The sequence below is a fragment of the Anser brachyrhynchus genome (genome assembly GCF_964034855.1).
Source record: "Anser brachyrhynchus genome assembly, chromosome: Z".
In the NCBI taxonomy this organism is placed as follows: domain Eukaryota; kingdom Metazoa; phylum Chordata; class Aves; order Anseriformes; family Anatidae; genus Anser; species Anser brachyrhynchus.
Window position 1 is genome coordinate 18,094,304 of NC_137697.1, and position 24,267 is coordinate 18,118,570.

The 24,267-nt window shown below is 38.1% G+C and overlaps 2 protein-coding genes across 7 annotated transcripts in view; one reads left to right on the forward strand and one right to left on the reverse strand.

Annotated features, from left to right (window-relative positions):
• Nucleotides 1–232: 232 nt before the first annotated feature.
• Nucleotides 233–23,531, reverse strand: SGTB (small glutamine rich tetratricopeptide repeat co-chaperone beta). 4 transcript variants are annotated; one of them, XR_013943840.1, is made up of 11 exons: nt 23,391–23,531; nt 22,147–22,299; nt 16,448–16,551; nt 15,701–15,770; nt 12,920–13,019; nt 10,300–10,404; nt 7,288–7,426; nt 7,138–7,200; nt 5,042–5,079; nt 4,713–4,894; nt 233–3,728 (listed from the first exon to the last, which is right to left on the reverse strand). XR_013943840.1 is itself a non-coding variant. In XM_080574689.1 (11 exons), exons 2-11 carry the CDS (start codon nt 22,244–22,246, stop codon nt 3,617–3,619), a joined length of 915 nt encoding a protein of 304 aa, XP_080430815.1. In that variant the 5' UTR covers nt 22,247–22,299; nt 23,391–23,531; the 3' UTR covers nt 233–3,616. The 4 variants fall into 4 exon arrangements, 3 of the variants coding, with proteins under 3 accessions (XP_080430815.1, XP_080430816.1, XP_080430817.1); XM_080574689.1 differs by having other exon boundaries at nt 4,713–4,796; XM_080574690.1 differs by lacking the exon at nt 23,391–23,531 and adding an exon at nt 22,640–23,072 and having other exon boundaries at nt 4,713–4,796.
• NLN (neurolysin) overlaps nt 23,487–24,267 on the forward strand; it is a gene marked incomplete at its 5' end in the record, with an annotated part of 39,144 nt that continues 38,363 nt past the window's right edge. For 2 of the 3 annotated variants that reach the window (XM_080574678.1, XM_080574677.1), the window contains one exon: nt 23,711–23,731. Coding sequence is in view for 1 of the 3 variants with exons in the window: in XM_080574674.1 (XP_080430800.1) it covers nt 23,487–23,731 (245 nt within the window). Of the gene's footprint in view, nt 23,732–24,267 lie in introns of all 3 variants that reach the window. The other variant, XM_080574674.1, reaches the window with a different exon arrangement.

Sequence of the window (24,267 nt, forward strand, 5' to 3'; positions counted from 1 at the left end):
TGGACAAGTAAATTATTTTAGACTTACCTATATCCCGAATCTTTCAATTTTAAGATATTAGATAAATTTATGACCAGCTAACTAAATTAAGGAGATGAGCTCATACAAAAAAAAATGAAACCATACCTTACACATTTAATAAAATGCATACCAAACAACATAAAAGGTATTAAAAAAAACACACAGTATAATCTGTTATTCTAGTTGTACCAACAGACTAAAACAGTAAAGCTATCAACGCAAAAAATGTAAATAACTTTATTTATAATCTGTTTTCAAGTTAAGTTGACATAAATTGAAGGAGATGTGACCATGTGGTAGTAAGAGGTAGGAGAGATACAGAAATGGTAGCCAAGTTGCATTTTGCCAGTATGACTATCTGTAGCTTCAAACAGTATTATGATGATTTCTTCAGAACTTGCAGATTTAATTCTGTCTCAGGACAAATGAGTCTACTTTATACTCATTACAAAACCAAAACTGCAACTGAAACAAGTTCTACGCTGAGTATTTCATTAGATGTTTCTCTGATCAGGCATACTTAGAATATATATCCATGCAAGCAGGTTACAGGAGTTTACAATTTGAATGCAAAACACTTTCTTTTCTAACCATTATCACACTTAAATATTGATGGAACAGTAATGATACAAAACCAGTTAGGTGATAAATGCATATTTGTTCAGTTAAAATGATGAACTGTAACTGACCTTAAATTAAAGGAGTATTTACTGGGATTGGGATTTACCACTTGATCAAGCAGAATGAAAAATTTTAGTGCAAAACAAAAGTGCAGTTATCACACAGGAAAAGATTCCTTCCTCACCCTGTGATTGAGACGTATTGCGTGACTTTGTGAAACAATTTAACCTATTCAAGGCAAAATAGATTTTAGCATAAATGATCCCTCTGTTCCTGACTTCAATGGAAAAGCACACCATGACAGCTCCTGTTATTGGTTACGCTGTCTTTCTTTTTACTGAGGCTATAAAGCCCTTTTTGTTAATATACAAGAAACAATGAATGTTTACAAGTTAAGTATTATGCTAATTGTAGCACATTCCAAAAGGGTCAGCTAATGCCATCATTGTAGTGAATGTTCTGGTTACATATGATCTGTACTGACTTAAAACCTAAACATGACAGTATTTTAGTATGCAAAATTACATTGAAATCATCTTTAAGTTCAAACAACTAACCAATGCTTCAATTCCATTTTACCTTAGGGATTGTAATCCCATAAATACAGTAAGCTCTAGGGCTGCACATGTGAACAATTACAAAGAAAAAAGTATGTTTATGGAACACAGTACAACTTCTACAGCAGATTTTACGTCTTATAATACAATTATCATTGCAGTTCTTATGGAGCTCTCAAGAGGTTCTTGACACTCTTGCTGTTTTGAATTAGAAAGAAAACTGACTACAGGAAGCTTGCTGTCAAAGCAAGCATAAGCTGAGTGTGAGAGATCTTGATGTGCTGTCCAGTCCATTCTGGATTAACTGGTTTCCCCTCATCAAAGCTAGTAGGACCCATGTTAGTTGAGAATATGAAAGAAAAATAAGAGGAACCAGAAAGGTTAATGCAAAGAGATAGGTGTTAGGAGCAATGCTTCTCTCCTGACACAACACACTACTTCAAGTAATGTCTCTAGAGTAGCTTTATCCTACTTTGCACCTCCACTGACCCTTCTTGTAAATGGTATCCTGGCCTCTTAACTGTGACTGAACTGAAGTCACAGTTATGTTAGATTCAAAATCTGAACTACCTCTGATAAAAGATCATGTTAAGAATAAATTTCTTTGTCATCAGATGTTATAAGTTCTTATTTGGAAATGTATTTAATGTGAAGCTTGAAGATCTCTACAGCCTCAAAAAAGCAGCTACAGCAACACATATGGAAATTAAAAAAGAGAAAGCATCTCAATGCTGTATGTAGGCAAGCCCTGTTGAAACTATGCATGTCTTGAAGTTGCTGTTTTAAGCTTTACATCTTTATTCAAAAGATGATACGAGTTTCCTGGGTTTTGTGTATTCACCAGTTCTGTTCATTTTCCGTTGGACTCAGCTGCACTTTTTCCTTTCTTAATAGCTGAAGGCTCATACAACAGATGCACAACTAGCATTTGAAGTCCTAGACTTAGTCCCCATCTTTTATTTGCCACTACCTGAGGTGTTTTTTTTTTTTTTTTTTTTGACCACACAGTGAGTTGGATATAATGTATAAAGTCTAGGAGTTCCTGTGTACTTCTCCATTTGGGAGTCTCTGTTTTACTCGTCCACATACTGTTTCCAATCTGACTGGCCAGCAGAGGTCACTTTGTCTTAGGAATCAAAGCAGGCTCCTCAAATCAATTTTGATATGCAAAGAAAATTTTGAGTGTTGAGAACTTCCCTGGAGACAAAAATATGTACCTTGTAGCAGAAAGGAATGTGAACACCAGGCAGAATTAAAAAGAAAAGGTAATATAATAAAAATACAGAAAAACAGTGGTCTCTTTCAGAATAAGATGTGCTAAGCAAAAAAAAGATGAAATAGAAATATCAAAGACAGCAAAAATCTTTAGCTTGACCACACACCCATTGCTTAAAGGAGATACATACAATGAAACTGAAAAAAATCCTTAATTGTTCAGGCCAGTGATTTATCACACATGAATAGAAAGAGAATCCTGCTAAAGCAGCTATTTTGGGATAAGTTTTCAATACTAGTTATACAGTCATTGAATCAGTGTTAGCTTATTACAGTTATGACTGTTAAGCTTATGTTAAATCCTGCATACATACAGAATGTAATACAGTTTGACATCCCTACGAAAATAGTGCCACACTGCTAACCTCCAGGGCAACTATGATGATTTGAGAATGTATATGGTAGTAGAGGTACCTGAAACTTCTTAATGCTATTTCCTTTCCCTAGCCAAGTAGCATTTCGATATCTGTGGTATCTACTCAGGATTTCCATCCTTTCCAACTACAATTTATGGTACTCCTTCATTCACAATCATTTCCCTCCCTTCTACCAAATGAAGTTGAAGAGTATTTCATGGTACCAATGACAGCCCCTCCACAGATATAAGCAGACTTCAGACATGCGATTTAAGTACGCTATATACTCCAACACTGATTTATGCTCATTATAGAAGGGCACATCAGATGTACATCAGAAGAGCTGATGCATCTATTGTTTCAATAGCGTATCTGACAGGGAGTTACAGCTGTAACAATTTTCACCATCAGAATAACATGTCTTTTGCACTAGGATTTTAGAATTAAGTTGTTACACAAAGTCAGCCCACTCCAAAACTCCTTGACACTCGACATCTCTGCAGATCAATCTAATGCACATACTGAAAATGACTTGTACATAGGGATTTTAACAGGCCACTGAATGTATTTAGTGTATTAATTTTCAGAGGATTAAGTATACATAAATGATATGTTCCAAGTTATGTGCAATAGATCTGTTTAACAGATTTATTATTGTTTGCAAACACACACAAAGAATTTTCTGTCTTCTATTCAAGCAGAAGAGTTAACAATGGTGCTTTTGCCACTAACTATGGTATGCATTTTGAGGTTATATACCATTCCAATTCACATGCCTTCTTTAAGTCAGGAATGCTCCTCAGTGCTGCCGCTGAAGGATCGGCTCCGGACGTGATTTCTCAGTTGCTCTATGAGCTCTGGATTCTGCTGCTGTATCTGTTGTGCAAACTGCTGCCCCCTGTGTTGAACAGTTGTAAATAAAATCACCAAGTGAAAAAAATTGACATGCAGCTTTTGTAACAAAATAAGACATCCAAATGTAACTGAAAGCTGCACTATATGAAAGTTGAGACTAAAGACACCTTGATTAAGACTATACAGCAAGTTAGTTGTAGTATTATGACTATCTACTTAACGTCTCTCCAAACAGGATCTTAATCATCAGGTCTTAATTCTTTCAGACTACTGCATCTACTTGGTAACATGGAAAGTATTACCTTACTCGCTAAACCTAAAATTTTGCAAGAAATCTATTCCAGTGATTTGCTCCCTTCTCTTTGAGAGGATGCACTCCAGTAGTTAAAGGCAACTACTCTTCTAGTTGAAGTGCAACTTCATGTTAGTTTTTCTAGAAATACAGGATGTGGGTGGCAACTCGTATTTATGAGCCATAGGTCATTAATAGAAAGCATGCATACAGTTACACTGAAGTACACCTGAAGTGTGCTGACTCTTCCAGATGCATCATTGTTATCTTATATTAAAAGATTTGGGTCCTGGCTTTTGTAAAACTCACTCCTATTATACTTAGTTCCCTGAAGCCCTTTTAGTCTAAATGGAGGGATGCCAGAGCACTGTCAGTCAAGAGAAAACTTTAGAACTTGTTGCAACCTGCACTGAGTAGACTCATAGAATACAATTTGAAAGCACATGTATAAGCAACTAAAGGTTTCAAGTAGCACTTCTAATAGGTGACATTTGAAAAATGAACAGTGCATGAGAACTAAAAAGTGAAACTGAGCACACGGTCACTCCAATTGATGGAAATGTACAATGCAAACAAACAAGATGGAAAGTCTTTAAGATCTGTTTTAATAATAATCAGGCATACAATGAGTAAAGGCCACAGTTTAACTGGTCTGACACTATCCCTCTTAAATAGATGATGCACAATAATGTTTCTACGAATGTAACAGTAAACTGTGTGATTCGTAATACTTACGCATGGATCAGGCTGGACAAATCCGACAGGCCACCAACACCTGCAGCAGGGCCACCGATGGCATTTGACATCATCCCCGACATCCTGGAACAGTTAGCACAGTGTTGGCATTGGGGTATGCAGGAACCTTTATAGTAAGCAATAAACTGTAGTTCTTTGTTGAATTGCTGGGAGGAACTAAGCTGTAAGAAGAAGAAACTGCAGTAGTTCTATTTACAGTAAGCAAAAACAAGATTAAATTTTCAGGAATTCAGTACCATCTACCTTTTCTCTTTTAATTCGAAGCCCTGAAGATATTTGTTTTAATGGTACTTCATTTTAATACTTACAGTTGTTGAACTTGGGGATTCTGCATTAAGCTTGCTGCCTAGAATAGATAATATATAGCTGAAATTATAACACATTAACTACTTAGGTATCACTGAAGGAATTCTACAATTTATTACAAAATCAAGCTAAGTTTATGTCCACAGAGATGAATGGTCCCAAACAAAAATAATAATTGCAGGGAAAGGTGTTTTTTTTTTTTTTTAATACGTTAAACAACAAATTTTCACTGGACATGAAAAATATGACAACAAGACAAACATAAAACCCTGTACTCTAAAGCTAAAAAAAGATTAACATAAGACTTCTAGGCACTAAAGTTTTCAGTAGGGCTTTTTAGACAAAAGTCTGTGTTTTGTTGATTGCCAACTGGATAAATCAGTTTTCCAACTGTTATTACTAGTAAGAATAAGCTGTTGAGACTACAGAGACAAACCAGGTCGTGGACTTACTTTGTACTATGATTTTGCCGTAACGTGTATCTTCTTTGATAACTTGTCTATCTTCTTACTTTGTAGTAAGCATGAGGTTATTCATATTTCTCATTCATAAGGTACCTCAAAAATTCTGTTGTGTTTACTGTAGTGTAAGAGTGTATACGGATAGACACTACTGAATATGTCAGGTGATGGTTTAAAGTTAGCAGTGTAATTCCTACAGAAATTAGTGGCTGCAGAAATCAACAGGCATGAAGCTGTATCTGCTCATTCACTATCTTATTAAATGTAGTACAAAAACCAGACATGCATAATATCAGTTGGCCAATATATCTCCATACAACTTCTCGAAAGTCATCTGTTTTCTCTAGTCTACATTTGGATAAATAAAATGCCAAATAAAGATCAATTCTGAGGGAAGTATGGGATTTTTTCTCTCTCCCATCAGTAACAGTTTGATCTGGCTCAAAAGGAGGCCAGAAATAGCTTTCTCGAGGTCAGTAAGTCACTTTTTTTTCCCTTAAAAGAACAACAACAAAACAACAACCACCACCAGCAAAAAAGCCACCCCCACCTCCCATCAGAACCACCACAGGAAAAGTTTGTTAATTAATTCCTGGCTGAATGCCCTGTGTTCTATTCACTTGATCTGGCATCTTCTGGAAATGATACAAACAATCATTTCGTCATAGCTCCACATTAGAGTACATCTTCAACTCTAAACAGATACAGACTGTCTGAGTAAGTCATGTGGCCAGTGAAGCTGTACACAGAGTTCCAGTGTTATTTCATCACTAATGCCATTGGCGAATTCACTTGCTTCTTCCTTTGCTTACCATCTCCATACCACAGTATCAGCTGCATTGATCTGTTTTCCATGTGGGAGCACTGGTTGAAATGTCCTACCCTAGAGAAGCTACCAGAAGGCTAGTAAAGTTTTAACTGGAATCTCAAAGAAAATAAATATTTTTTTGCAGTTTTTTTTCCTTCAAGTTCCATTCTTTGAAGTTAATTCACACAAACTGGGTCAGACAACCATGCATGGAGAAAACTATTGAGGGACAAAATCACAATTTGCCAGCACATTAGAAGTAAAGGAAAGCATTATGAGTTACTTATATTCACTATTTTTGCATTTCTTGAAGTATTAACAATGTCAGGGAGAATTTGAAAAGGTAAGAACAATAAGGTATTCTGGGTAGTTCTCCCCAGGAAGTTACTTAAGCATTTGGTAGACTGCATCTGAAACAACAGCTATTCATTTAAGAAGCTATTACAGCTTCTTAACAGCTATTCTGTAACAGCTATTCATTTATTATCTTTGTATTCACTGTTAATTATTATGTGGCGAATAGAAAAGATATTTCCACCATACTGTTGACAAGTGTTTTGCTGTTCATTCCATCTGTAAAAACAGCATAGCTATCTACACATATCATTGTTCATAAGTAGGACAGAGTCAGTTGGAAATCAGACAGGCATCAGAGCATATTTATCCTCCACTTCTCGGTTTGAGTGTAAAATGCCTTTGAAAAAATTAAATTCAGCATAGTGCAACTATTGCCCATTATAATAAACATTAAAATCCCTTGTGTTATTGAACAAGAGTTGTTGTTAAGAATTCAGTCTTAAAAGCAACGTAAAGCTTGAAATATACTCACCATACTAATGAAGGCAGGATTATTTATCAAGCTTGCCATGTCAAAACTCAGTCCAGTTCCAGTCTAAAAACAAGTAAAAATTGAAGGTAAGTTTACCTCCGAAGTCCCAGTTAAAACAATTGTTAATAAATAGATGCAGAGCTAACTTACAGGACTGGACATGTCTCTTAGTTTCTGTTCTGCTATTTTCAAATTTGACTTGTAAGAGTCATTTTCTGGATCAAGATCCAGTGCTTTTTGGTAACTGGTAATTGCTTCTTCAAACTTATTCACTGAGGTCAGAGCCAACCTAATGTGAAATAAAGAAATCCTGGGTAGAACATACATGACTATCAAAAGATAATGGTAGATTTTTCTGCTCCAAGTAAAACAGTATCTCACAACTAACTCTTCTCTTAAGCACTAAGTTAAAAGAAGTTTTGCTGTTGTGCCACTGCTGCTTAGAGTAAGCCTTTATTATAGTAGAACAGATGATCCCTCAGGAACTCATTTTGCATCCATATGTATGCAAGTTTCATTAAAAAACTTTGGCATTATCAAGTGATTTAGTCTCTGTTTTAGAGCACAAGTTGGATCCAACATGAGCTCAGAAATTCCTCTAAATGTTTCTTCCATTTCTTTTGATCCAATACATTATTCAGAAGGGTATATATTCAGAAGGTAAGTAGGATGAAGATACTCTTAACGTAAGTTGTGCAGTTTCAAGAAACCAAACAGTAGGACCACAAGTTTCAGTCTAACAGCTTTTTGCACTGGATCAGTTGCAAGGTTCTCTTGGACCTTCTGCTTCACCGCTTGACAAATGGGTTACACAGGATGGTAGCAATATCTGTAAGAAACCCACGTGTCAGAGAAGCCTACTTAATCTTTTGAAAAAGATTCTTCTCCAGCGGCTCAGGAGAGCACAGCATGGATTATCTACTACTTTTGAAACAATGTTTGTTTTCAAATTTGATTAGTTACTACATTTAAAGCATTATCTTTCTTTGAGCTATGCCAGAGGTCCATCTGGTTGCAGTTTCAGTTCTGCCTTCTGCTATGTATTCAATTTATGCTGATCTCAAAGCTAACCCAATTTTTTCCACATTTTGTGGAAGATCTGTGTAATCTACATTCAACTTCTATTCAATACTCCAGTTTCCCTTTAGTATGTGCTGAGATAGATACACAGACTGTGTTGATAATAAGCCTGTGCTAATACCCACTAACAGACCTTAGTCTTTTCATGTCAGGCAAGAGAGCTCAGTGTTAGACACATCGGTCACAGTCATTACTCTCAGTGATAACAAACTCAGTAACAGTACGAAAATCCAGGGTTTTCCAATAAAACTTCTGGAGGAACCCATGCAATATTAATGTTTTCTCCCTTAGCACAGTTGCTCTGCAGCATTCTCCCTTTTGGCCCATTAATTTGCCGAAATAGTTTCTGACCAGAGGAGAAATGCAATCAGGTATTTCTGTGATGCAATTGTGTTTATTTATGGGGAAAGTGTGTTAAATTCCGCTTCTTGGAACACACAACTCAGAAGAGCAGGCAAGTTTCTCTGCTCACAATTTCAGACCCACCTCCTACCCAGAAGAGTGCTCTCTCAGAGTCATGCTGGAAGCATATCTTTAACTGTCTATACTGCTCCCATCTCTGCATATTTCTGTGTCACTTCTGTTCCCTTCTGCAACACATACAGAGCTTCCGTGAAGTCCTCAGAAAAGCTGATGTGCCTCTCTAATGCAGTCAGAAATCCTAGCTTTCTCATAAGGATTTTTTCTGAGATGGTTTCTGCACTTTTTTCCCAGTTATTGCTAAACAAGCACTGTTTCCTCATTCAGCCTGTGCCAAATACATTATTCTTTCAAGCTGCTGAATTAAGCAACAACCTGTAGCTAAGAATATATCCTCTGTTAAAGCAGTCAGACAAAAAAGAAGCTTGAGAATACCTGAGAATGATCCCACTTACACTGCTAATCAAAGTGTACACTGCTCTTACACCCAAAACTATAAAATAACCTCCCATTTCCAATTAAATCAACCTGTGGTTTCCCTCTACCTCACTGAAATCTGGGGATCTTGGGTTCTGCTATATATAGAAACAACCTAAAGAGAGTTATATAGGACAAAAATTCAGAAGTCCTTAAAATTTCAAAGTGAATTAGCTACGCAGTAGATGATCTTAAAGGCTACATTTGTAGTATTAAAATAAACTCTGTCTGGGGAGGTTTTCAAATGATGGAATTCCATCATCTTTGATCTTAAATAAATGCCCCCTGGCACGGTCTTGTCCCAGGCCAACTAGCCCAAACAATTTTAGGGCATGGTTCAGAAGTTAACACAGGCCAAGGCAATTTAGCAATAGGCAGTTTGGATGTGGTCACTCCATACTGCAAACAAGATTTTAATAATATAGACACAGGCTATTTTGTGCCAGCTGACCCCAAAGAACAATCCCAAGCATTTTTTTTAATTTACTAGTATAGATAAAACCACAAAAGCCAAAAGCCTGAAGCAGCATTCAGCCTACACCTTCATAATATGCTCGATTATTGACAATGCAAAGCTACACATCTCAGAAGAGTGTCCCATGACTGAAGCAGACATCTCATTTGGGAGAACATTCTTGAGATTTTTAGATAGCACTTCATCAGACCCTCTGCCTAGGAGGACAAACCTGCTAACCGCTCAGACAGGACTGAGGAAAAAACGCTAACTGGACATAGCTTAGTCTTGCCCAAACATCTGCTGCTTGACAGTTACTGAACAGAAAAATCAAGCCTCAAGTGCTAGCACTGAAGGCCCAGTACTCTTAAGGATTCTGTTTTCTAACAGCATCAACAGATTCACTTTTCCAACAGCATAATTTCTATAACTCATGATTAGGTAGGAGATTAAAAAGAAAAACACAGCATGACTTCCTAAATTTACAATGTTGATAAACTGAAATTAAAAAAAAAAAAGCTAACTGAAAAAGTCTGATATGAAAATGTTGAGATCAACCAACGATATAAAACTTAAAGCCGACAGCACGATAGGGTCATCTTTAGAAAATTGCTACACTTTCAGGATAAGAATGTCAGTTAAGCAAAACAACATAGCTCCATTTATTTCAGAAAATGTATGGTGATTTACATGTGGGCCTTCAGCATTTACCCAGATTTCTATTAGCTTACCCCATTCTCCCATATGCTTTGCTGTACTTCGGGTCTATTGCTATGGCTCTCTCACAGTCCTTTATTGCTTCACTGTATTTGTTGAGTTTACTTTGAGCAGCAGCCCTAGGAGGAGAGGTGGAAGGGAAAAGAGAGAGTTTAGTCAAAAAACAGTAACAGCAAGAACAAAAAAGCTTAGGTATTTGCATGTCAGTTACTGACTTTAGACATGTTTTGTCTTACTGACTTATTACTCATTAGTTAGGCAATGCCTCAACTTTCCTCACTCAAGCAGGACAAGCAAATGTTCTGAATTAGGTCCGTGCTTAGGTGCATTGCTAGACTGGGCTTTGGAGAACAAAGACTCACCTTTCAGGACACAAAGGAGAAATTATTCTAAAACTGTTTTACATCTAGTATATGACTATGCACAAAACACATCGCAAAACCTATTGCATGAAGTGAAACTCTGAATTAGTAGTTGACATTATATCCTTATTTAAACAGAAGTATTCTACACAATTGCATTTTTCCCATAAGGACTATACTTTTGTTGCATTTTGAAGGAATACTGTGATTTTTCTATGCTCTTTTTTTTTTTTTTTTTCTCTTAAAGCAGTTAAGTCTGTGCTTCAGAAAGCACAGAATTGCCTTTCAGTATGAACCATCCCACTTGCTTTCTGAAACTGACTTCAGGATAATGATCACAAGGAAAATAACAGCTTCACACCAATTCTGAACTGAAGCAATATTTCTCTTACATACACAACTGTACCTCAGCAAAACTCATGCTTGCAAATAAATTGGGATTACACTTCTTAATCTCTGAATTACTAAATTAAAATTGTATCTCCACACCAGAGAAATACCGAATGCTGTGGTTATTTATACAATAAGGTTAAAAGACTTGCCCCAAACTAAAAAGGCAATTGTAATAACTAATACTCAAAATTTTCCCAGTTTGAAAAGTCTCAAAATACTCTAATTAGTTCTTTGACTAAAAAGCTATAGAAGAAATGATAATATTTCCCTTGCGTGAAGCACTATTTTTTTTAAAATTAGGAACACTAGATGCTACAGTCATCACTGTATTCAATCCCTTCTCCTGTGATAACCTCAAATTGGATGTTTTCTCTGACTTTGATTAAAATCTTTTCTGAATGGACTACTTACAGCTTTTAAATATTTAGGCTATGTAACAGTTGTCTAGCTCTGTAGGTGCCAGTAAGGTTTGTGGATAAGAACTGGGGACAATGCTTAGTGTCTCATGTGTTTGAACAGAAAGTGTTCTTTCCATGTTTAAAAAAATTGTGTGGCCAGTTACCATTTCAATGGCATCTAACCTCTTCTCTTTACCCCACTGCTGTGAGCAAAAAGCAATGCTGTTAAAGGTGGTAATTCTTGATGGATTCCAAGATAGCTCAAATAAGATAAGGCCTATCTTTATTCAGATACTATATCCCTCTGGGAACTCCAAAGAACTGCCTGTCTTCTTTTAAGTAACTTTGTACAATACTGGGCACACTGACATCAAGATTCATTTTGGTGCTCACAAATGTAGTCTGTGATGATGGAGCACAGAAAAGAGTGAAGTATTTTCACTCTTTTGACAAGTATAGATTTGGTTCCAAAGCTCATTCTACTGAGGAATCTTTCAGTTATTTGGGGAGGCTTTTGAATCAGGTTTTATATTAACATCTGATACCTAAAATCACTTATGCAATCATTCTTAAAGATGTAAAACAATATTAGTATGCTGTGCATTCCCTTTCTCTTTATGCCTGCCATGAAACACTGAGTCATATACTTGCATTTATCACAAACTAAACTCTGGAGTAATGGAAGCACAGCCCCCAAAAAGGAAAAATCCATAGAGTACACTGCCACAAGGCCAGGTTGACTGCACTCCATAAGTCCTTCTGGTAACGGATGCACTGAAGGGTGAAGAGCAAAGGAGCTCTAGAGGCATGGCAGTTTCAGCAGGGCTCATAGATTACACTGTTTTTGTTCTTACGTTGGTCCTCAGGGCAGTATACTAAAAGTGCATGCTGCTGCTAGGGTAACATGCCCTTCCAGAATTCATCTGGTCCAATGTCAATACTACACTGAAAAAATATAATTATACAACGAAACTACAACAACACAGTCTTCTTATTTTTCCAACAGGTCATGCATAAAAATGCTGAGTACTTATACAATCTTTGAAATCTCCTAAAAACTTTAACACATTAACACCAGTTTTTCCAAGTGAAGTCAATACTACAGAAGACAGAGATAGCAGCTGAATCACTAGACCATCGAAAGAAAAAAAAAAAAAGGTTCTTACTACTCTCAACAGACTGGGAACCACAGCCTACGTAGTGATTTAATATAGACATCCTAGCTTACAAAAAACTTACATCGTGTTACAAATAATTTTAAGGCCCGTATTACACCTACTGATACAGATACAACGAATTACCTCACATTTGCTTTAGATGTGTTACAAATTTAATACGTTAATATGTTAATTTGTTAACCTCCGCCTCACACTTAACTCACATTAAATAGCCTCACACTATTTTGATCTACATCATATTTTATCTTTAAAATAATGTTTATTAAGTTTGGGAATAAAAAGTGTGTGTTATTCTGCTTTTACCTGTTGCAGTAATAGACTGCATTGTTTGGATCCAGTTCAATAGCCCTAGTGTAACAATCCACTGCTGCAACAAAATTTTCTTCTTTCATATGATTGTTACCTGAAATAAATTATAAGAAGCTCTTAAGTAGTTAAAAGATACATCATTATGTATGAAAAAAGTAGAGAAACTATATTATTCTAAACAAGGCAGTTTTGATGGCACTTTTGCGAGATACGTTCTTTTAAATACAACTGGCATGGAATAAAGCAAATAGAAGTATCTATTATGTCTGTAAAATTCATTATGCACATTGTAGTCCACCACATATGCCTTCCTCTTCTCTTTTTTTCTTTTTTTTTTCCCTATTCCACACTTTCCAGATAGTTTCTGCTGTTAAGTGAAGATCCCTTTGTTGAGAAGTATAACTGTAATTGCAGTTCCACTCTAATACAAATTCATCGGTTTTAACTAACTTTTCAAGCCTCATAGTCCAATAGGCTATATGTTAATTCCCTTCTGGTCTCACATCTACCAAAAATCTCCCTGTAACTACTCATTTAATATGGGAGATAAAAGCAAAAACCAAGCACACAAGCCCCACTTGTGTGATGTTGTCACATAGTTCATTTATTAAGATAATGAAAAGCATATATAGCACAGGCAATCTAAAGTGATTCAGAGGTGAAATTTCTTACCATCAAAGCTCTGATCTTCTACTCAATAATAAAGTTTCATACCTGATATTTTTAAGTCTACTACAGTGAAAAGGCAGAATAAAGTAACTTCTCTTTGCAAAGAAAATTTTGTAGTAAGTTCTTTCAAAACGAAAGATACCTTCCATATTTCTTCCACCCTGACACAAGGAGTTCGTGGTGGTTTCTTTCTTTGTTTCTCTACTTCTTTGTTACAAGAAAAGTCCTAGTTCAAAGTGCCTGAGTCTAAGGTTGTCCCAGGTGCCACTGCTATAGATCCTTGGCTTGCTAGATCCTGCAGAAGTCTTGGTTTCTCAGCAATGTCAAGAAGTTGTCAGGAAACAACAGACTTTCACTGATTTCCTTGTATTTTGGTATAATATTTCAACCCTCTCCAAGAGTAAGCAAGAGAAGGGACAGGTCAACAGGTTACTACAGCTGTAACTTACTACAGTTATAACTGCACAAGCAAATGCTAGAATATTTCAGTCAGATAGAAAGATTGTGGAGCAAGCAGTTCTAGGTGACAATACTAACTGAAAACAATTATACTTGCATTTATTTGTTACTACAGAACACTTAATAAACAAAATCAGATTTATGTAACCAAGTATCATCAATATATTACAAAATCACCTCTTCTAACAGTGATACACTAGATTGTATCCTACTACTGACTACTGACTAAATCCTACTGGCAGTTTAGCATCACGAGGTAGCTGCACTCAACAAGACTGTAGCAGTTAATGTTTCTCTGAAACAAAACTGTTATTGATGATCATCAAAGCTGGAATTTCTGACACTGCTCTGAAACAAAAGTGACCTGAGATACAGGGCTATGTTGGAGCTAGTTTCAGTGGGTACCAATATTGCTCTCTGCAGCTCAAAATTGGCTAAAGGAAAACAGAAGAACAGATAGACCTATTTCTGCTCAGATTAGGCAATCCCAGACAAAAGAAAAAGCAGCAGTAATAGCTTATTTTAACGCTGGACAAAAAAATATTAAGAAAAAAACAACAAATGGTTATACTTTTGAGTGCATGTCCTTTTACAACAGAAGTATTACCTACTGTTATAATTTATACTGTGGTAATACCAAGCAGCTCTGTTTAGGATTAAGCCACAAATCTGCATATAATCTGTACTCTGTATTGCTTACATTAAGCAAAATGTCAAGTGATATACAAGGGCAGGGAAGTAAATTCAAGTATTTGCTAGTCTGGAGGGTATATCACTCAGGTTTCATAACAACCAAGAAAGAAAACTAAGCAATCTGTTTTTGTTTCACCCTTCATTAGCCAATTTCTAGAGGACAAGTTTGAGGGTGGAGGAGGTACAGGCTGATGGCTGAAAAGGTGTGTGAAGTTATTCCGTAAGTAAGGACATACAGACAGAAACCACAAAATGATAGAATTATAGTATTGTAGAAGATAAGGCTCAAATTGATTTCAACAAGTCGATGTAATTTATTTCACTAAGATCAGGCAAACAATACTCAAAACTGACAAACTTGATACCAGTGATAGATAAACTTATGTGAAAATGAAAAGGACTAATATGAGAGAGCAGCATTTAAAAATAGGATATGTTTTAAATTTATTATGTGAGTTAACCAAAAGCATTCCGAGTAGTCCCAAATTGCTTGTTAGTTCTTTTGATGGCCAACACTTTCAAGTGCCCTTTGTCAAAGTTTAGACCCCTTATTTTTTTTCAGTAGAAACACGAATTGCTTTAGTATCACCACACTAACACACAGCACACATTGATTTTGTTTTCTTAGTCCATTTCACACAGCTCTGAGGACTGACAGATGAGAAGATGGAAGACATTAATTTAGACCATGGATTGCTGTAATAACCACACCTAGAAAGGACTGGATATCCCTACAGTCCCATAACCACAGCAAGCGTTGCAGGTATTTTCTTAGACCCTGAATGGCCCAAGTTACTTAGTCCCCTTACAAAATAACAATCAACAGTGGAAAAAATGTGAAGTTTTTGTATGAGTTGTGTTGCCCAGTCCAGCTGCTTTACTACCACTATCCATGATAACCTGAAAAGTCTTACTCAGAGCACAAGATGCTTATTTCTATGTTAATTTACAAACCTTCATCCTTCAGTTGGTCCGCCTTTTCAATATCCTCTGGTAAAGAATCTGAGAGAGGCAGCATGTCGTTCTGTATGTAAACAAAACAATACTTTTTCATTAAAATACAAGCCCTAATTATAGGTTGGACAACATTCCATCAACAAGCAACAAGATCTCCTGTTTTGCAGAGTATAAAACCTAAAACATCACTAAAACACTTAGAAGAGAAAGATAGCTTGCTTTCTACTACCAAAGAAACGGCTCATCACGCATTTTAAGGAAGCCAAGAAGAGGACAGTTGATAAGCCTCTACAATCCCTGGTGGTTTCTGTGCTTCCTGTACTAGAAACTCAGAGATAACACATATTACTAGCATGGATTTTAGAATTTAGCATTTTAAGGTTAGCACTTAGGGGTAGGTTTTTAAAACTGAACAACTAAGTTATTTCCAGAAGGGAATGAGAAGCATCATAAAACAGTTGATGAGCTCAATTAACTGAGGGATAAAATCCTTTAAGTGAGAACTACACAATCCACCATTCAGTAACATCCTACATTGAATTGTCCTTGTCTACTTCAAATTAATTCCTCCCACTGCCCCTAAAGATTCTTGTTCTGCCAGCTTTTATGGAAATTTCAATCTTTTCCCATTTTCCTTAAGTTTTCACATTTTTTGACCTACATAGCACTTCAAGGTTCTGTATACAATATGAAATTTTATCATATGCTGGCAGAGTAAGTCTAGAATTTAAATTAAATTCTTACCTTGTGGAAAGAATTTCTGAACATTTCTATCAAATGCTGTGGAGGTGCAAGATGAGTATCTTCTGGGTTAATCTTAAAAACAGTCTCCAGACACTGAATTGCAACTTACAAGAGAAAAAAAAATTAGGTCACCAGTTTCACAACAGAAGTTTAATTTCATTAATTTATTTATAAAGCTGTGATTCATTTCCTTATTCAGCTAGTAAGAGCAGCAATTTGAAAGACATCGTAAAATAAAGAGGCTACCCGATCCACAGAGAACTGACTATAAGCTATACAAAATCTTATATAGTTCTAACATTATTTTTAAATTAATTTAAAATTTAAAAATTTTAAAAATTTAAAATTTAAAATTAAAAATATTTAATTATTTTTAATATAATTTTAATTTCAATTCTCTCAATCATTTGATTTTTTAAATATAAAAATAAAAGTATTTAACAAAAGCATGACAACTTAAAATACAAGTATGCATCACATGACCCATGCCAAAACACAGCCAAACTGCCTAAAGTTTGTGTGACACAACAGGAGAAAACGGCTTATATTTAATTACAGAATAAATGTGGGATACTTGTTAATTTTATCTTTTTTGAAGTAAAATATATTCATTTGATGACACTGTCTATTAATAAAATGCTTCATTAATCACTAGTCTTTATCCTGTAAGACAATATATCTACAGTATCCTTTCACACATTCTGTTGTGTAAGGATTAAATGGCTCTCCCAATCCTGCAATAATCTACATACACTCACATGAAGCAATTCTAAAAAAAAGTAACCAAGTACCAGAATGAAGTTTTAAATGTCATCACGTTTCCAGACAAAATAAGATGAATGACAATTAGTAATATATAGTCTTGTAAGTCTGATAGTTATACTATCTCAAATTGTATCGATACTTTCCCTATCATCTTGAGAATGCAGTAGAATGCTTCCATTGAGGTATATCATCTAGATGTTTTAGACTGAAAACTGAGGAGGAACAAAGAATCTTCATAAAGCATAGTTTGAGCAGAAAAAAGGATTTTTTGTCTTATTTTATAGATACCACATTTTTAACCTGAACTAGAGATAACTGAGGACAGCTGAATTCAAACTAAGTATCAGTAAAAACTGAATCTTAGAATCTAAAATGAATTTCACTCCAATGTTAATGTAATAAATGTAACTCCAGTAAGAATTCAAATTATAAGGGACCCCAACGCTGATCTCAAATTAAAATTAAAATTACTGAAAGTTAACAACAGTAAGGCCAGTTTGAGGAGCCTGTTTTCTACACCATAGCTGAGCAAAACAGAAAAAAGTAAACTTGTAAAATAAGTAGTTAAACTTTGAACAAGTATTTTTTTAAACTCTCATAACATACAATAGAAATTATTCAGAAAATGTTTAGTACCACAAAATTAAAGTTGATAATATGTAACAGTAGTTGAATACATGGTTAAATACACATACAACTTGCTCCTATAACCTATAAATGTTAAAAATATATCAGTTTGCCCAATTCTAAATTACTCAGTAGAAGTGGTGAAGGATTTGGGTTAAACTCCTTTACCTCCTGCTATGTAGAAAAACTTATAGTAAAGTGAGCACTGATTATCCCAAATTCTGAATGGTATATTAACAGAACTCCTTGTCAGGTCTATCATAAGATCAGTGGAACTGCATGTCTAGTTTTTCATTACATGACCTAATAGGAAGCTAATGCCCAAAATATACCTACCCTTTTTCCCTCAAGCTTATTTTCACCTGAAGACATTCCCTTTCCTGAATGCCTCACTTCATTTGTAGTTTTACGTGAATTTAAAGTACAATCTTTACCTTTCTAAGGCATTGTCTATAACAATAACTCTATCTGACAGGAGATTTTTTGCAAAGTGCAGTAGTGCAAATCATGTTTAAGCAAAAGAATCCAGAATATATTTTCATTACCAGGAAGTATTTCCATTAAATAAATAACCAGTTGTTACAGCGAAGTCTTTAGTTCTCCTTTAACTGAAAAATGGAACTTATAATCCTTATAATATCTCAAAAGTACAACTAAAATAAGAGGTCTTATGGGATGAATCCATAGGTTAGAATAACAGCCACATCTTAACATGTAAGCCAACGATAGAAACCTGTGTAAAAATTCATTGCCAAAGCTGAAACTTTTCCAAATCAGATGATATATTAAGTTGTGAAAAGATCAATAACTACTTTGTTTTAACACACTCAAGTAAAAACCTGGCCCAGTAAAGTCAAAGGGGTGAAGACATGTTTTTGTCAGAAATGTATCTCACTGTCCTGTTACTTAAGTGAGGCACTGTTAGCTGCCACAGGCTCAAAGTCATCAGAAAGTTGTGTAAGACTTACAGCACCATGTGAGCTATTCACCGATGAGGCCAAAGTTATCTGTTCTCCCTGTTACCTCCACCACCACATACACTTTCAGAGACCTAGGCAGTTGCCACAGCTTGTACAGATCACCTTGCAAACCAGTGCAGATCCCTACCTCCCCACTGAACAGCTCAGAGAACACCTGGGGCTCACACAAACACCTACTATGTGACAACAGGAGCACGTGGACTGTGCTGGAGCCCAGCTCAGCATCCCCAGTGCCACACCGCTCCAGGATCTTTTGCTGTCCATGCACAAGCTGTGAACAACATCAAGGCATAACAGCAGACTTGCAAGCTGTTGATCGCTGAATCATGAATATTAACTGGGCTGCTGAGGTATCCTGGCTTTGGCTGGAATAGGGTTAATTTTTTTCAGAGAAGCTCACACCTGCTGTGTTTTGGATTTTTGATGAAAATCAGTGAGTTAACAACACTGTTTTAGCTGTCACAGAGCAGTGCTTGCACAGCGCCCAGGACATTTCAGCTCCTCGTGCTGCCCGGCCAGCGAGGAACTGGGAGGGGACACAGCCAGGACAGCTGGCCCAGGCAGGCAAAAGGGATGTCCCATACCATATGGGGTCACGCTCAGCAATAACAGCTGCGGTAAAGAAGGAGGAAGGGAAGAACATTTGGAGTGATGCTGTTTGTCTTCCCAATAAATCATTATGCATGACAAGCCCTGCTTTCCTGGACGTGGCTGAACACCTGCCTGCTGATGGGAAGTAGTGAATGGATTTCCTGTTTTGCTTTACTCATGTGCATAGCTTTTGTTTTACCTCGTAAGCTGTCTGCATCTCAACCCCTGAGTTCTCATGCTTTTACCTTTCTGATTCTCTCCCCCATCCCCCCTGGGGAGAGTGAGCTATGCGGTGCTGAGCTGCCTGCCAGGGCTAAATCATGACATGAGGCCCCTTTAGTGCTCAGTGTCAGCTTGCTGCATCTTACACATAACTGTCCCCCAACTCTAGTGTTACACGCATACCTCACCTTAAGGGGTACATTCCACAGTTTTGAGAACTCTGCCTTTGAGGACTCACTGCGGTACAATCATCTCTGAAGTCAGAAAAAAAAAAAATCACAGCCTTGTGCACTTCGTAGAGAGTTTCTGCTTTAGTCCCACAGAAACAGGTGCTACAGATAGGAAAAACTTGTAGATACTGCCAATAGGAAAGGGAAACAACTGCTATTTAAATACACTGTCTCAAGTATAACTTGGAAGAAGTCAAGTTGCCAATTCATACAATAGGGTTGAGCGTTAGAACAGAGATCTGTATCACTTCTCTGGATCCTGGACTGCAGAAGAGTATATTTCTCCAGTCTACCTTACGATTACTCTGATTTCTCAAATTAAGTCATTTTTACTCATTATGTAAGCACAAAATTCCTAGAGGAAAATTACAGTATCATTGACATCATTTTGTAATATAAACATGCAGAATGCAGGAGTTTGAATACATGCTAGACTTATATTTTGATAAGGTCTCAATTTTATTTGTGATGTTCTATCTTTTTGTTGTTTTGTGGGGAATGGGAACTACTTAAATTACTTCTTGGCGTAGATACTTATCATACTGTGTTTTATCTTTTCACTAAGATACATAAGGTACCAATGAAAAACAACAGTCAAATTCTTTCATCCCTTATGTCTTCACCTAACATTAGCCAATTCAACGGGTGAGACTCAGACTATTGCTATTCCATAAGCAATAAAGATATTTTGCACAACTAAAATGACTCATTTATTCAGAATGCCTGCCCCGATCCTCTAACACATAGCATATGGTATCAAACTTCTGGCAGGGTACGGCTCTAAAATTAGGATTTCATATCTGTATTAAAATGGTAAGTTCCATATCAGCATTTAAGCACAAGTGAGGTTTTATAATATTTTTGTTCAGAAAATAGAATCTTAAAATTTTTGATTCTTTCAGATAAACATTGGCTAAGGCTGCTCTACAACAGGTAATCAGGTAAACCTTCACAGGCATAACCCAGTGTTTATCAGCATTATTATAAAAACGAAAGGAAAAATTGTTGTCTCCCCTTATATGAAATACTTTCATGATATTAAATCATTGCTTTCTTTCATCAGCTGAACAGAAATTTATTATCGGAGTACCATGATACCCTGATACTGGTTAAATTCATAGATGACTATCATTTTTCAAGTGTACAAACCCAATCTGTGGAATATCCTTTGAATAGCATGCTACAAATGTCAATTTCTTGCTTCCATTGGTAAATAATTAACTACACTGTAAAAGCAACAGACAGCAGAAGGAAGAACATTCCAGGTTTCCCTTTAAATTAAGCTTATGCCTCTCAGACTCAACTCCTTAAATTTCAGGAAACTCAATAATTGACTCCCTGGATGTTGTTTATTGCCCTGGTAGTTCTAGCCTTCCTCTTTATACCTCCAGTTCATCCTCCCATTGAGTCATACAGACAAAGACTACTTAGAACAGTGCACAGGTCTTTTAAATAGATGCTATGAAAAGCTTATTGCAGAATTAAGAATCTTTTGTTCTTCTCTTGCTTAATTCCACATTATCATAATGCCTCCCATGGAGTGTCCAGGAATTAGAGAAAAGGAATGAGAACAACATGAAGGAGGAAGACACTTCAAACGTTAGTGAATGTCTCACTTTCTCTGTTGGTTGGCAGAAGAATACACACAAAAGTCCATCTTCCTGTGGCCATGTCTTCTGTTACTAGAAGGTATATACTAAACTGAAAATATGCGCTACCGTGTGCTCTTTGGAATTGCTATTTATGTGGAAAAGCAATGCAAAGCATTTATTTTATTTTCCCCATTCCTAGGTTCTTTTAGATTTCCGTCATAAACTACCCAGAATTTTTCTAAGTATGAAACAAGAGTTCTTACCATATGCCAAAACCAATATATGGTTATTCACATCACACACACAAAACGCAGGAGGAAATTAAACATAAAAGTAAAATGAAAATGAATCAGTTGGCAAAAAGTTGCAGGATACATACACAAATCATTCCCATGGCTTGCATTATCGCTTTGTCTAACTTGATGTGGTTCAAAGTATTAAGTATCTGTCACTTAAAATTCAGATAATTTCACAACTTAAGAGCATTTTTTAAATTAGAGATGTTTTAAAATTAGTTATCTCAGAAATACTAAGATCATCATTTATTCTCATATAATATGTTGTGGCAGTTTCAGTTAAGTCACCTCAGTTACTTTCTATACACAGTAGAAATATATTTGGCCATATACACCAAATAATTTAACATATGTATGCATAGTACCTACCCATGTATTACTATCTTCATCACTTACCTTCCAGGCTTTCTTGTTCATCTGGAGTGAAAGTATCTATCTGACTCTGCTCTCTCAAGAAATGGATGACAGCATAAACCAAACGCTTCACCGATGACATTTTGAAATTGTTGAATTTCTCCTATGTCTTAAGAAGAATAGGATCTCCTATTTCTGAAAAAAAAAAAGGAAGAAAAGCTTTACAATATGACAGGATGTATGCTTTGGGCCCAGTCGTGAATTCCTAGAGCATTGCAGCCTCCCACCGACCTCAGTAAGAAACGCACCCAAAACACGAAAAATCATCCTTCAGGAGAAAGCCGAATAAAGCAGTGCCTTGAAACGAGCCATTGAATTTTAAGCGTTATAGGCGAATCCTGCAATCCTCTAGTCTATGAGCAAAAGAGGACAGATTTCCTCAGGCTCGTTCCCGCAGGAGAGGTCACTGAGGATCATTCAGCAACTTATTTTTCTGAAGGATGCAGTTTGGCTTTTATTCCTAAGACATACGCACTTCGAAGCGGGAACACACGCGTAACTCGTAATCAATTAACAATCCACGCTGACAGAAAGATGCAATGACGTAAGGAGGCACGCTTCCATACGCGCCCTTCTGTTTTCCGACACGGTGCTGCCGAAAGGTTCGCCTTCGCTGGGCTGTAGCGCCGTGACCTCGGTGCACACTCGCGATCCGTGACACGGGTGGCTCCGTCCCGCTGGTGGAGTTACATAACTTTGAGGAAAACCTCGTCTCCTCCAACTTTCCGAGTTATTTTTCCACAAACCCTTCGGGTCCAGGCTGGCACCACCTCCCCCTGACCTGAGTGGGGAGGGAGGCTACGGGGGAGCCTCAAACGCAGGCTGGCCACAACTGGGCCGAGACCACGGGGGATTATCTCCCACCTCCCCACGCACACTCAGACTCACACTCACGGTCACACTCACACTCACTCACGCCCCTTCCCTGCCACGGCAGGGACGGCTGAAGGCGGCTCCCGCCGAGAAAGGGCTAAGCCAACACCAGCCCCCCCCACACCCCCCGGATCCCCCGGGTCTCCCCGCATCCCCCTGGGCCCCTCTGGACCCCACGGACACCCCCAGACCCCCCGGGCCGAGCCCCCCGCCGCGACCCCCCCCCACCCCGCCTCTGCCCCCCGCACCCCTCGGCCCCTCCGGGCGCCGCCTCGGGCCCTGCCCCACGGCAGAGGGTCTCGGGGGAGGAGGCGCGGCCCGCCCGCACGGCGGAGGGGGGGGATGGCGCTTACCGAGCCGAGCCGCGCCGAGCCGGGCTGAGCCGAGCCGGGCTCGCCGCTGTCAGCGCCGCCGCTGGGCGGGGAGGGGAAAGGCGGCGGCGGAAGCGGATGCTTGGGGCGGCTGTGGCGGTGCCCGCGGCCGGCGGTGGCAGCAGTGACAGCGGGAGGGGAGCCGGCCCTTCCTCCTCCTCCTCCTCCTTCTCCTTCTTCTCCTCCTTCTTCTTCTTCCTCCTCCTCCTTCTCCTCCTTCTTCTTCTTCTCCTCCTTCCTCCTCCTCCTCCTCCTTCTCCTCCTCCTCCTCCTCCTCCTCCTGCGGCCCCGCCCCCCATGCTGGCCCTGCGCGCGGCTCGCAGGTAGGCGCGGTGGCACCGGGGCCGGTGGGGGGGGGGGGGGCTCGTGGGGCACCGCCTCAACATGGGGGGCGTCCAGCCGTGCCCTGTCCCCTCGGGGGCGGATCTGGGGACCGACATGAGGCTCCCCGGCGTATCGTGGGCAGCAGGGTCCTGCGGGGAACGCGGGGCGAGAGGGCTGCGGCGGGGAGCCGAGCGAGCTCCCGTGGGCTTCGGGGGCACGGCAGTTCCCGTCCCACCTCGCTGCCTTTGTTCGGGGGGAGCCAGGGCAAACAGGACTCGTAATCCTCCCTTCCCCTACGGCTGTGAATCAGTTGATCGACTCTCTGCTGTCAGATTAAGTGCACAAAGACTTTATTTCCCCAACGTACATTTGCATCCTTTTTTTTTTTTTTTTCCGTACAGGCATTTTCGCTGTTCTCCATGTTTTGTGTTGACTGCCCATATTTCTCCTGCAGATTTTTCAGACAAAAAGAAAGAAATGGAGTGCTTGAAGGACTGAAGTTATTCCTTCAGAGAAAAATTAAAAGATCAATCTT